This window comes from Punica granatum, chromosome 4 (assembly GCF_007655135.1).
Source record: "Punica granatum isolate Tunisia-2019 chromosome 4, ASM765513v2, whole genome shotgun sequence".
NCBI lineage: Eukaryota > Viridiplantae > Streptophyta > Magnoliopsida > Myrtales > Lythraceae > Punica > Punica granatum.
In genome coordinates this window covers 11566371-11579661 of record NC_045130.1, presented here as the reverse complement: position 1 = coordinate 11579661, position 13291 = coordinate 11566371, and the positions used below count along the sequence as shown (strand labels likewise).

Genomic DNA, 13291 nt, shown 5'->3' with positions numbered 1-13291 from the left:
CCACCTACTCTCCTCATTTTCTTTCCCTCTTATGTCCTCTCATCATCTCCTCGACAATACACGTCCATTTTCAATACCCAAACTGAAATGAGATCCACGTCTTGACTCCGTATCACATTATTTAATTTCTGAACTCGCGGTTTTCAGTTATATCCAACCGTGAATACGAAATTGATGGGATTGGTTTCCATATCCAGTCGACCGTGGTCGTGCTTCGATCACAAAGTATCATAAGTCAAAAAGGTCCGGTTCGGTTTTGGTTTAAGTCGAAACCGAAAAACCGAACCAAACCGAGTGGCAGCCCTTTTGCCGCTTCTCTGTTCTTCCATAGCATCCTCAGTCCGAAGAGCAAGCAGAATACTGGAAGTGGTAGTTCACTCTGGGACAGGAAGAAGCGAAGGGGCAGTTGACGGTGGGATCTACTGCGGGGATCGCCGGAGCATATCGGAGGCGCCGTGTGACATTCGGACTTTCTGCGCAGAAATGGCGGCGGAAGCAGAGATCCCAAAGGAAGAGGTGGAAATGAGCGGGGGACTGAATGAAGACGACGACGAGCACGACTCCAAGGAGAAGGTGTTGCAGCGCTACTTTCTTCAGGAGTGGCAGCTCGTCAAGTCCCTCATCGACGACATAGCCTCCCACGGTCGCGTCACCGATATCTCCTCCGTCCACAAGATCAGATCCATCGTACTCTCTCTCTCTCTCTCTGTCCCCCTCAGCATTTACGCGCACATCGAAGCTTTTTCTAATTTCACGATTCAGTTCATACTTGAAGCTTGATACCTCTGTCAATAGCACTCTGACGTTTGATGGAAAAAAAATAAAATTATTGGATGTTTAACTTAATTTCGAAGCCCCAGCCGAGTTTATTGCCCGAGAAGTTAGAATGTAATTCCAGTTTCAAGGTCCCGACCGATCTTGTTGCGGTATGGTTCCTACATTCTATGTTAACTATGTGTCTGAGGAGTCACAACTTGCCCCTATGGTTTTACAAGCTGAGGAGAGCCCTGGAAAGTTCTTCTCCTCTTTGGAAAGTTTAAAGGTGTTTTTGCAGTAGCGACGGAGATGAAGGAACTGGGAATGTATGAAATGTGACCTTTGTGAGTAATATCTCTTCGATAAAAGTTCTTGGAAGTTGAAAATTGAAAACAAAGTATTCAGAAAACATGGTCCAGAAAACCAAGTGATTAACTTATCTAAATAACCCTTTTTTTTTTTTGAAGTCTTGTGTACATGCTTATTTGCAGTTGATGTACTTGAAGTTTCTTTTCTTCTAATTTACTGGTGGATGGCAGTGTGTTATGCCTACTTGTGCTGCATAAACACATTAACTTGGTCGTTATTTACTGTGATTTGACCCTATTGATCATATATAAATAGGACAGTTTTCAACATTTAGGTGATGGACTGTTTAATTACAACATTGTAGCTCTTATTCATAGGCCTCTATGAGCTGTGCATCTCAAAAATAGATTTATTCCTTGGCGCTTGTCAACAACTCTTTGTCTAAGGTGGTGGCATCTCTAGAGAAGCTTCCCTTGCTTTACCTTAGGTTCTACATGGTAAAATGAAATGAAATGACACAACATTGTTTTAATCATGTGCTGATTTATGGGACAATGTCTTGAAAATTCATGCCATGTCCTCCATTTCCGTGTGCATGTCTATTGTGTTCAAAATTTGTAAGCCTGAAAATGTTGTTTCACTTTCTGCAGATGGATAAGTATCAAGAGCAGGGCCAGCTACTGGAGCCATACCTAGAAAGCATCATTTCTCCTTTGATGTTTATTGTCCGTTCCAGGACAATTGAGTTAGGTGTATCTTCTGATGAAATTATTGAGATAATCAAGCCCATCTGCATTGTTATCTACTCCCTTGTCACTGTATGTGGGTACAAGGCTGTCACCAAGTTCTTTCCTCATCAAGTCTCTGACTTGGAACTTGCAGTATCTCTTTTAGAGAAATGTCATGATGTAAATTCGGTGACATCACTGCGACAGGAAAGTACTGGAGAGATGGAAGCAAAATGTGTGATGCTTTTGTGGCTTTCTATACTGGTGTTGGTTCCTTTTGATATCTCCTCCGTTGACACTAGTATAGCTTACAACAATGATCTTGGAGAACTTGAGCCACCCCCACTTGTATTAAGGATAATAGGTTTTTGTAAGGATTACCTTTCAAATGCGGGACCAATGCGCACTATGGCTGGATTGCTACTCTCGAGGCTCCTTACACGCCCAGATATGCCAAAGGCCTTTATAAGGTAATTTGGTGCATCCAGTCTCTTGCTTGGATGTGACATCCTCTAGAGAATGTTCTGTCACCTGGATGTGCTACTGGGAAGTCAAAAAACTTATATCCACATATAACCCAGATATCAAATCCTTGGTGTCTGTCTAGGACTATCTTCAACGACGATATATCTTCAGCTTTTACCTTGAGGCTGTATAAGAATCATTCTAATGTTACCCTTTTGTTATTGTGAGATGTTTGAAATCCGTTTCTGCCTATATCTTGTTATTTCCTGGAAAACAAAACATTTGACCAAATTTAGGTTATACTTTTTACTGTCACTCTCGTTTATCTTTTAGCATGTTGTACCCTGTTACCTTGCATCACTTTTCACTTGGTGGGTTCATTTCTCTCTCTCTCTCTCCCCCCCCCCCCCTCTGTGTGTGTGTGTCCATCACTCTGAGTCAAGGTGCTCACTGTCACCCTTCTTTTTCTCTTCGTTCTTGCGTCAGATTCATTGATTGGACACATGAAGTGCTATCTTCTCCAAAAGAGGATGTTATTGGCCATTTCCAATTGATTGGGGTGGTGGAATCTCTGGCTGCCATTTTCAAGGTTTACCCTTTTGTTACTTTGCCTAGAATAATATTCTCATCGACAGTGCTTTATTTTAGCATGTTAGCATGCCAACAAATTTCACTATAGTAGGACGTCAGTTTGTCAATTGAATGAAGATTTATCCACTTTTAATAAACTGTAGAAAAATGGTTCATATGGATATATTTTGATCATTGGAATGCTCTTCAAAGACTTGCATGGAGTATATTTAATTGAGAGATGAGAGAAGTGCATTCTTCGAAGCTGTTCTATCTGAACATGGAAATTTTCTTCTTGCATGATGAATCTAGTGCTTGTGGATGTCTTGAGTATTCCAATTTCAAAGCAATCCTTGCATGAGCAAATATTTTTCCTTATGCTTCTTTGGTATCTCTCTGAGCTAGGCCCTATATTCTATAGCCAGGCTGGTTCTAGGAAGCTATTAGTTGATGCAATTTCCTTGACATGGAATGATATATCGGCGTTAAGCACGTCTGGCACTGCAGCTCGGAGTCCCTTACTACGCAAGTTTTTGGTCAAGCTAACTCAGCGGATTGGGTTAACTTGCCTTCCCCCTCGTGCTCCATCTTGGCGTTATGTGGTCAGTACAATCAAAACTTATACTGTTCTGTTGGAGATTTACCTCAATAGCTCATCAGTTCATTATCTAGATGCACACCTGCACTACGTACGTTTATCAAATTATTGAGACAATACATGAATTGGATTAATTTTACTATCAATGGGAAAAAATAAATAAAAGAAATGTATCTTATCTACAGGTAATTGACATTTTAATTAACTATAATCAAATAATAGAATTATCAATATGTATATATATATATATATATATATATATATATATATAAATTTGCCTTTGCACATGTTAATGAAAAAGTTGAGTTTTTGCACAGCTACATTTATTGAATGCATATGACTAAAAGAACTAAGGGACTTTCATATAAGAAAGTGGAGAGAAAACATAAGGGATGTCAGAGTGAATGAGAAAGACAGGTCAATTAATAGGTAATTATCATTAGGAAATTTACCTTCGTAATTTCAATCCAGTTGTTCTCATTAATCAATTATATATAGCATAGGCAATTTTGGAATTGGAAAATGGGACCAAGGGGGGGTCTCTTGCTTTATAATAGTTATACATTATAAACTGTAGATGAATAAATACCATTTCAAATCTATGAAGCCACATAAAGTATCTTAGTGGCTATGCATTTTGATTTTGTGTGGTGACATGACTTGCAGTCTATCTCTTATTAGTCTCCACAAGCACGAGAAGATAAAGTTACCCTAGAGTATGATGAGTTCTTGCCTTTCATGTGCTTGGCAGATTAAAACAACCACTATTGGAGATGTTTCTGGGAATGCGCTCACAAAATTGGACAGCAGTGATGTTGATTGTGCTGACTCAGAAAATACCTCCAAGTGCTCCGATGATGAAGATATTGATATACCAGAAGTAATTGAAGAGATAATTGAGATGTTGCTTTCTGGATTAAGAGATACGGTATGTTTCATTTGTGAAAAGTGTGGAAAGTCAATTTGTAATGGTGAATCTACCCACTGGTGGCAGTGAAAACTTGCTTTTCTCTTTCTTTAGTTTTTTTGTAAATCTGTATCTGAAGTACTTGCATAAATAAGCCGTCTTTTTTCGTGCTGTTCCCTTTTCGGGGATAAAGTGGGGTTCGAACTGTGATATAGGATAAAGGGACAGGTATCTTACCACCCCAACAAGGCCTACCCAGTTATTACCATTTCATTTTCCTAAGATCTTCCTATCTTCTATTTTTTTTTTGGCCACTGGTAATCTTACTATCTTCAACAACAATATATCTTCAGCTTTTACCTTGAGCTGTATAAGAATCATTCTAATGCTACTCAGCTGTTCATTTTCTGAGTAAAATTCAACGACTGCAAAGGATTTCGTGATTCTAAATGAAACATGAAAGTGCAACTGACAGTGCTTTTTTTGTTGCAGTTGCTAGAATTTCAGTCAAGCCGTAACAATTATGTGCCTCATCATCGTTTAGAATGTAGCTTACTTTCATTATGATTGGTTAACATGTAGATTTGTCTTTTCATAATCATACTTTGCACATGGAGCTAGTTCCAGCTGGAGTATTGACATCTCAGCTAATATATGGCAAAACACAGTTGGCTTTCTCATGGTCAACAAACTGTGGAAGGAAAGTTTTAATAGCCATCTACTGTTTCATCTCGAACAGATACCTGCAAGACATATTGAGGGTCTTTAAGCACGGGGTGCTTCCATTGAAAGAATGCAATGACATACTAGCCTAAATATGACAAAGATAAAAGCTTAACTTGAAGATTGATTGTCTGCGACTCGTCTGCCACTAGTTTTAAATTTTGAATACTTCTCTTTATCGGACCTGCGTAAATAAATGAAAAATAGATACCTTCTGTGCTGTATGTCATAGTTCAATCTGTGTTTGGATTTCTTAAAAAACTTCCACTGTGGAAAAATTTGTCTTCTTATTTTATTTTTTATACTAATTTTTGGTTACTCATCAATGGTTATTCAGGACACTGTTGTGCGCTGGTCAGCAGCAAAAGGTATAGGCCGTATAACGTCACGTCTAACTTCTGCTCTCTCAGAAGAGGTTCTATCATCTGTGCTGGAGCTGTTTTCACCTGGAGAGGTATGATCAGTGACTCTTTTTGAAAGTTGTTCTAAATTTTAAGCTGTAGTAAATAAAGGCTAATTATTGATGTAAAGCATTTTCTAAGTTAAATACGTGCCTTGTACCTTTCGCTGGGGATGCTTTGGTATATGTTCAAGCTGCTTGGTCATAATTCTCCAGGGAGATGGTTCGTGGCATGGGGGCTGCTTGGCTCTTGCTGAACTTGCACGGCGGGGGTTGTTGCTACCAAGCAGCCTTCCCAAAGTCGTCCCTGTGGTTGTGAAAGTAAGTTCCACAGTAAGCTGTTCGTCAATTTCTTATCAACCAATTTTAAAATCTTTATTGTCTATTCCATTTGCTGGCGGCAACATTCACCTTTTAGAGCATTTAGTAATTCATAGTGTAAAAATTTTGCAAGACCCCGACCGACCGTTTTATGAGCATCATTAGATAAAGGCATTGTGGCTTGAGATATTGATGAGTCTCCATCAAATGGAACTAAGTTGCAGGGTTTGTTGGGCTGTGGCATATTTGTTGAGCGAGCAGGCATGGAGACTTAAACCCTAGTTATGAAGTCAGTGTAGTTTTAGAATGACCACTTGCCAACTTTTACAAAAGCTTGAGAACGACCTATGCTAACAAAAGTGAAGTGATAAACTTGTCATGGTTTGGGAAGAGAACAAGATCATTAGATGGTCATCTTCTCCCTCCTATACTATTACAAGGTAGTAATAGATGTGTTTAATATACTGGGCCTCTGTACCTTTATGAACCTTGATATCAATGCTTACATCTACCCTTTTCATCTGACTGCAAAATAAAATCAAAGCTGGAAGAGTAACGAGCCAGTTTACTGGGAACGATTATCACCTATTGTTCCTTTGGTTGGTTTCTTCCACAATTAGCCTAATCAAGAGTGTTGTAATTACTTGATAGCAAGTGGAAGCAGAAACCCTGTGTGAATATGAATTATACTGTAATAACAATTTCATGGTCCTCTCTTTTGGAAATCTGCGTCATCAAAAACTAACATAAGGAGAACGCTTAAGTGGATGGAGAATGATACTAATGCTGAAGTGCTTCTTCCTATATAAGACATAAATTAAAAGCTGTAAGTGGTATGATTGTACTCAGCCATCTGAAGAATAGCCTATTTTTCTTTTGGGAGTTCGTGTTGTTCTCCAATTTTTGTGTATTGTTGGTTTTGCAACTTATTCACATGTAGAAGTGATTTATTGAGGAAGTCTACTGTACAAACATCCAAAGATGTTGGAATTTTACAGTGCAGGTGATGTTATGCTTCTCTCAAAACTCAAAAAGTTGAATGCATGTATACCGGGGTCTTTGTGCACTCTTTATTTCTTTGAGGTCCCTTTAAATTTATGAAAGTTTGGTGCTTTAACATAAGGAGGAGAAAAAGAAAATTGTAAATTCAGGGTACTGCAGGTATAAATTCCTTCTCTTAGTGCTAAACTCTGTATGGTTTAACGCTTGGTTCATGAGATAAAAATTCAGTCTATTTTGGATCTCGCGGGAATCCTGGTTAAAGTTGAATCTTTGCAACAGGCTTTGCATTATGATATCCGAAGAGGGCCCCACAGTGTTGGATCCCATGTACGTGATGCTGCCGCATATGTATGTTGGGCATTTGGACGAGCCTATTATCATCAAGACATGAGAAGCATATTGGATAAGTTGGCTCCTCATCTCTTAACAGTGGCTTCCTATGATCGTGAGGTGGGTGACAGATACTATTTCATATATGATTTATCTTACTAAGATGAGTCATTTGTTTATCTGTTTGTTCATCATATACATTTTTATGTGCGCCTTAGGTTAATTGCAGGCGGGCTTCTGCTGCTGCTTTTCAAGAGAATGTTGGAAGACAAGGAAATTATCCACATGGCATTGACATAGTGAATACTGCAGATTATTTTTCACTTTCATCGCGAGTGAATTCTTATCTTCATGTTGCCGTCTTTATTGCACAATATGAGGGGTATCTTTATCCATTTGCTGAGGAACTTCTATCCAGCAAGATATGTCATTGGGTACGGTTATGCTTATTTAATTTCATCTCCTCTTTGCACTCCATATCAAAATTATATATGTACACCCTTGTTCGTTCTATTGGTACACCACCTGTTTCTATTCTTGTTAGTAAGATCCACGCACTTCTAGTTCCTAATTAAAAACTTATTCAATATTAGTTATAGATGCCAAAAGTTTTTTAAATTTCTCTAGGTTTATACTGGTGAAAACTCTTCAATATTATTGTGAGGTTCTCACTTACTCATTCTTTCCACTGTGTTTCTCTTGTTTCTTTTATTTGGAGTTGAATTAAATTTTTCACACAAATCAGAGTTAAATTTGATTGGCTATTAATTTTCAAAATAGTCAGATTTCACTTCTTGTTTTCAAAGTCAATTTGACAACACTGTTTCTCTCAATCACTTCAGGATAAAAGCTTGAGAGAACTTGCTGGAGAAGCCCTTGCTGCTCTTGTGAAATACGATCCTGAGTATTTTGCAGGCTACGTCCTTCAAAAGTTAATTCCGTGTACTCTCTCGTCTGATTTGTGCATGCGCCATGGTGCAACCTTGGCAGTAGCTGAACTTGTCTTGGCACTCCATCAATATGGACACTCTCTCTCCAATGGTTTGTAGCCTATCTATGCTTAATATACTAATTTTGCTTCACTGCATTTAAATGGTGTATAAGGCCATCGGAGGGACTTCACTGTTTTGAACTTTTGCTGCATCATGTTGGTTAGCATGCTAAGGACACTTTTCTCTGTGCAAAGGCTATGACCTGTTTGACTGCTCAAGAGGATTCCTGGACTTGTTTGAATTTTCGATATTTCTTCGGCAGTCGAGCTTTATTTATTTATGTTTCAAAGAAGTTATTATTGAATGTGGGGATCAAGATTTGCCTTTAGAGAGTATCTGTGTTGGGAATTTTGGAGACATGGAGTATTATTAAATCTTATATCCTATTGCAGAAATTTTTTGGTTAAATTTACTTATACAATGATAGCTGGAAACTTGGAGATTGTTCTTTCTCTGAGCTTCAAATTCTTGTTGATTAAAACTTTGTTTTTCTTTGAGAAGTTTCATGGATACTTCGAGTCTACTGGCTAACCTTTCTGTAGGTTTTTAGATGTATCATTAAGCTTCTTAAAATATTCACTTTGAGAATGAGATGTGATGGTCTTGGTGACATTATTTTCTATTTGTTTCTCATATCAATTAGCCATTTCTGTGGATCGCATCCCAGCTCACACAGAGATTGCTATAAACAGGCAGACATTGATTGAAAGAAAGTATATAAAGTGCTTTAGTAAGACTAGATTTGAGCATGGATCTGATTCTCTAAGGAGTTTATTTAACATTGAATGAGGATTTGCCTCGTCCTATCCTGTGCATTCTGAATAAATTCATTGCTTTTGTTTGTGATTTATTTTGAACTACTGGATAAAGTACTAGGAAACTGAATGCAACTGTGACCAACAGATAAGCAGAAACAAGTTGCTGGTATAGTTCCTGCAATAGAGAAAGCACGTCTTTATCGTGGGAAAGGTGGAGAAATAATGCGGTCAGCTGTTTCCCGGTTCATCGAATGCATCTCCTTATCCCATTTGCTAGTCCCAGAAAAAATAAGACGAAGTTTGCTTGACACGATCAATGAGAACTTACGACATCCTAATTCCCAGATACAGGTGTGCTTCATATGCTGAAAGATTTTGCTGTTCTGGCTTCTACTTTACTATGGTTGGTTAATCTCAATTTTTTTTTCCTTCTCTCCTGTCATAAACTGGCAGACTGCTGCTTGTAAAGCTCTGAGACACTTCAGTCTTGTATACCTTGTTGCTCCTGGGAATCATTCGACCGATTTTACATCAAAGAACTTGGGTTTGCTGAGAGATCCAAACGTGGCGGTAAGAAGAGGATCTGCAATGGCACTGGGAGTATTACCCTATGAACTATTGGCTAATAGGTGGAGGGATGTCATAATGCAGCTCTGTACCGCCTGTGCAATTGAGGTGAGTCATCCAAGGGGACTTGATATTGCTACAGTTTATGTGATTGATCTGGTCTTTCACTTTGTAATCAACCTTCTTTATCTGACCTGAAATTACGAGTGACTAAAAATCTGGAACTTTATTGATAGCTTTGTACTAAATTACTATAGTATACATTACCCAATATCATTCCCTTGCTTTGGAACTTGCAACTTTTGTTTCTTTCTTTTTGTGCTTAAACCTCTTCTTAATTCATAGTAATAGGGTGGATGAGATATAATCTTTAGTTCATAGATGATATTATGCAAAATGCTTCTTGTTCTCTGTTTGATAAGACATTTCTCTGTTAAAACAGAAAAAGAAGATAAATTAGAGTTTGTGCCTTTATTATAGAGTCAGCCAGGGGTGGGTTGGGGGCTTAACTGGTTTAAGCAATGGAATCTCCAGTTTGTTGCCCCTTTTTCTTCATTTTTCAGTTTTCAAAGAGCATGTGGTGACTTTGTTAAGTTCCTTATTCTTTTCGTTCTTTTACAAAGTTTCCTTTTCCGAAGCAAGTTGCAGTCTCCAATTTAAAAATTTGGAAACACAAGATTAGTATAAATGGTGAAATTTTGCCTTTAAAAGTTGCTAGATTTTAATGGCAAGTCTAAGCAATTCTTAAATTATAGTATCCTACAACTTTCAGTTGCTTTTTGATGTTAGGACTGGCATCCTCTCAGCTCTCGCTGCTCTTTTTGTGACTGACGAAGTTTCTATCATTCCAAGGAAAAAGATACAGCTATTACTTGATCTTGAAATTCATAATCTGCTTGACTTTTTTATTACTGGTGAAGTGATGTTGGCTAAACCAATGAGACAGCTGTTTCTATGCATCCTTAGCGGTTTAATCCCTATTTGGTTAGTAATGCTTCCAAGAATGAGGAGGGCTGAAAGTACCCAGTTCAACTGTTTGTATTGGCTGCTCTAATCTGGTTTTCAAAAAGCTGGATGCAATCTCATTTTCTGTAGAACTAAGTGTTTGATAATCTTATGATGTGTCAAATTTGCAGGATAACCCTGAAGATCGAGATGCTGAAGCCCGAGTAAATGCTGTCAAAGGACTTGTATCAGTCTGTGAGACATTAACACTAGCAAGAGGGAGCTCAGATACCCTTACTGAGGAGGACTATGCGTCTCTGTACCTCTTGATGAAGGATGAAGTGATGAACAGTCTGTTTAGAGCTCTGAATGACTACTCTGTAGATAACAGGGGCGATGTTGGCTCTTGGGTTCGTGAGGCTGCTATGGATGGCCTTGAGAGATGTTCCTATATTCTTTGCAAAAGGGATTCAACAAGTTTGAGTGAACAACCTAAACCGCTTTTTGATGCCAGTCTTGCTACCACACTAGCTGGTGGCATCATTAAGCAAGCAGTAGAAAAAATGGATAAGCTAAGAGAAGTTGCTGCACGCATCCTTAGAAGGATTTTATACAACGAAGAAATTTGCGTTCCTTTTATTCCTTACCGTGAAAAGCTGGAAGAAATCGTTCCGAATGAAAAGGATTTAAAGTGGGCGGTATGTGTTTATTGGGACAATCATTTATTCAATGCAGCTGCAGAGACTTTCATTGCCGACTTATTTTCCCCCCTTATTTATTGAATCATCCAATGTATGTTCTTGTAGGTGCCCGCCTTTTCATTCCCTCGATTCTTGCAGTTGCTTCAGGTGAGTTGTTACAGTAGGTCTGTGCTGTCAGGGTTAGTTATCTCTGTTGGTGGCTTGCAAGATTCTTTAAGGAAGGCAGCCACCTCGTCATTGTTGGAGTATCTTCATAACGACGAAAGTGAAAATAGAGAAGAGCGGAAGCGTAGAGAACATATGCTGAGCAGTGATCTACTTTGGGTCCTCCAAGAATTCAGGAAATGTGACAGGGTGATCACTCCAACTCTCAAGGTACTGCTGCTCACTGTGTTAAAATCTATGCATTTTTTTTGCCAAAACATCATTCAAACGCAATTCTTCTTATCATTGATGAAATTTTATCAATCTGAAGGAAATTTTATTTTGTTTTCCAGACCATAGAGATTCTTTTCAGCAAGAGAATTTTCATCGACATGGAGGTGAGTTGATTACTCTATTTTTATTTTGATCCCAATATCCCATTGAGTGTAATTTCTGTATTGGAGTATCAGTGCAGAGAAAGTTTAGGGCTAGTCCTTGTTCATTTGCAGCTTCTTTTAAATGGTTCGCCTAATTATTTGATGCTCAAGCTTTCTTTATTTAATGTCCATTCGACTTATTTGGTTTCATATATGCTGCAAAATGCAGGCTGGTACTGCAACGTTTTGCAATGGACTGTTGGATTCTCTTGCAGTGGAGTTGAAGGCCTCGAAGGATTTCTCCAAGTTATATGCAGGGATTGCTATACTCGGATTTGTCGCCTCCCTCTTAGAGCCCGTGAATACTCGAGCCTTTGCCCATCTTCTGACTTTTCTTGCGCACCGGTACCCTAAGGTTGGGTTTTCTAGTCCCTCGTTTGAGGAAATCCTCACATCTTGTTTGCTTGAAAACCATAATAAATAATGCAGTGAACAAAAAATTGCACTTCAGATTGCTATCTCAATGAAAAGGATGAATATGAAGGCAACGAAATTAGACATGTTTTTCTCTTTAGAAAGAAACGAGTAGTTGAGGTACAACTTATGTGGGAAGGATAGTATATAAGAATATTATGGACATCATTCATGATTGTTATAACCTTCTCTCTTGCAGATCCGAAAAGCTTCTGCAGAGCAAGCATACCTTGTCCTCTTGCAGAATGGAGGCCTCGTTCCTGAGGATAAGATCGATAAAGCGCTCGAAATTGTTTCAGAGACTTGCTGGGAGGGTGACATGGAGGCAGCCAAACGACAAAGATCAGAGCTGTTTCAGATGGCCGGTATAGAGACGGGGTCACTTCTCAAGACTGATGTTGCTACTAGCAGTGGCACCTCTGACGGTAAAGGCCAGAAGAAGCTAACTGCAGCTGCCGCTGATGAAAATGCATCATATTCTTCCTTGGTGGGTTCGACTGGATTTTAATGGATTCTACCGATAGCTCTTTGATATTTAAACTACTTGTGTTTCCTTGAATTCGCATATAGCTGGGATTCTTGTATAAATTACTATGCTCCATTTGGTATACGGGAATGGAATGGAATGCATTTCATATGGTGAAATGTGATTATATTGAGAGAAAAATAGTAATTTCTAGGTCAAACTAGAGAATATGAAGGGATGTATTTAATTAGATGAATTTTATTTTAAAGATATCATTCTATATATTATACTTTTAGATATATATTAGATAAAAAGAAAATATATGATGTATATAAAACTTGGTAAAAATGATGGGGGCATTTCTTAAGTTTTCTGATGGAACGCTCATTTCATCGACGTTAAAGGGGAAATTGCATTTTAAAAGGAATGGCATTCTAATTTGGTGAATGCGTCACTATTCTATTCTGTTGAGTAGCCTGGATATTAAAGGTGAACGGCATTTTTCAAATCCTTATTCCGTATTTGGTGATGACATAAAATATTATAAAGGGGAGGATTTGATAGGATTATTCATTGAGGCCCAAATCATATTCAGGGGATGAGTTCGAGCCGATTTACGATATTATTTAGGTTGAAAAGACAGAAAATAGCCCTACTTTAAGATTGAATTTACCAAATATGTCATTGCCATGGGAGAGATCAGCGGACGGTTGGTAGGGCTCTATACAGGCTAGTCGCTTGCGGCATCTGGTATCCTC

General features: G+C 38.4%; 1 protein-coding gene across 1 annotated transcript; it reads left to right on the top strand.

Moving 5' to 3' along the window:
- The first annotated feature begins 323 nt into the window (after positions 1-323).
- On the top strand, positions 324-12728 carry LOC116204557 (tubulin-folding cofactor D). Its single transcript, XM_031536703.1, has 17 exons — positions 324-687; positions 1716-2263; positions 2745-2847; positions 3254-3430; positions 4178-4354; positions 5394-5510; positions 5673-5777; positions 7059-7229; positions 7328-7543; positions 7952-8150; positions 9005-9210; positions 9313-9534; positions 10563-11069; positions 11178-11447; positions 11570-11614; positions 11823-12008; positions 12267-12728. The coding sequence occupies exons 1-17, from the start codon at positions 484-486 to the stop codon at positions 12573-12575; spliced, it is 3762 nt and encodes a 1253-aa protein (XP_031392563.1). The 5' UTR covers positions 324-483; the 3' UTR covers positions 12576-12728.
- Positions 12729-13291: the final 563 nt, after the last annotated feature.

What these genes read in the sequence shown, in the direction of transcription:
- LOC116204557 (XM_031536703.1), top strand. Translation starts at nt 484, where the DNA reads ATGGCGGCGGAAGCAGAGATCCCAAAGGAAGAGGTGGAAATGAGCGGG. An exon ending in CTCTGGCTGCCATTTTCAAG is followed by an intron (nt 2,848 to 3,253) that starts GTTTACCCTTTT and finishes TTCTATAGCCAG; the next exon opens with GCTGGTTCTAGGAAGCTATT. An exon ending in ATCCTAATTCCCAGATACAG is followed by an intron (nt 9,211 to 9,312) that starts GTGTGCTTCATA and finishes ATAAACTGGCAG; the next exon opens with ACTGCTGCTTGTAAAGCTCT.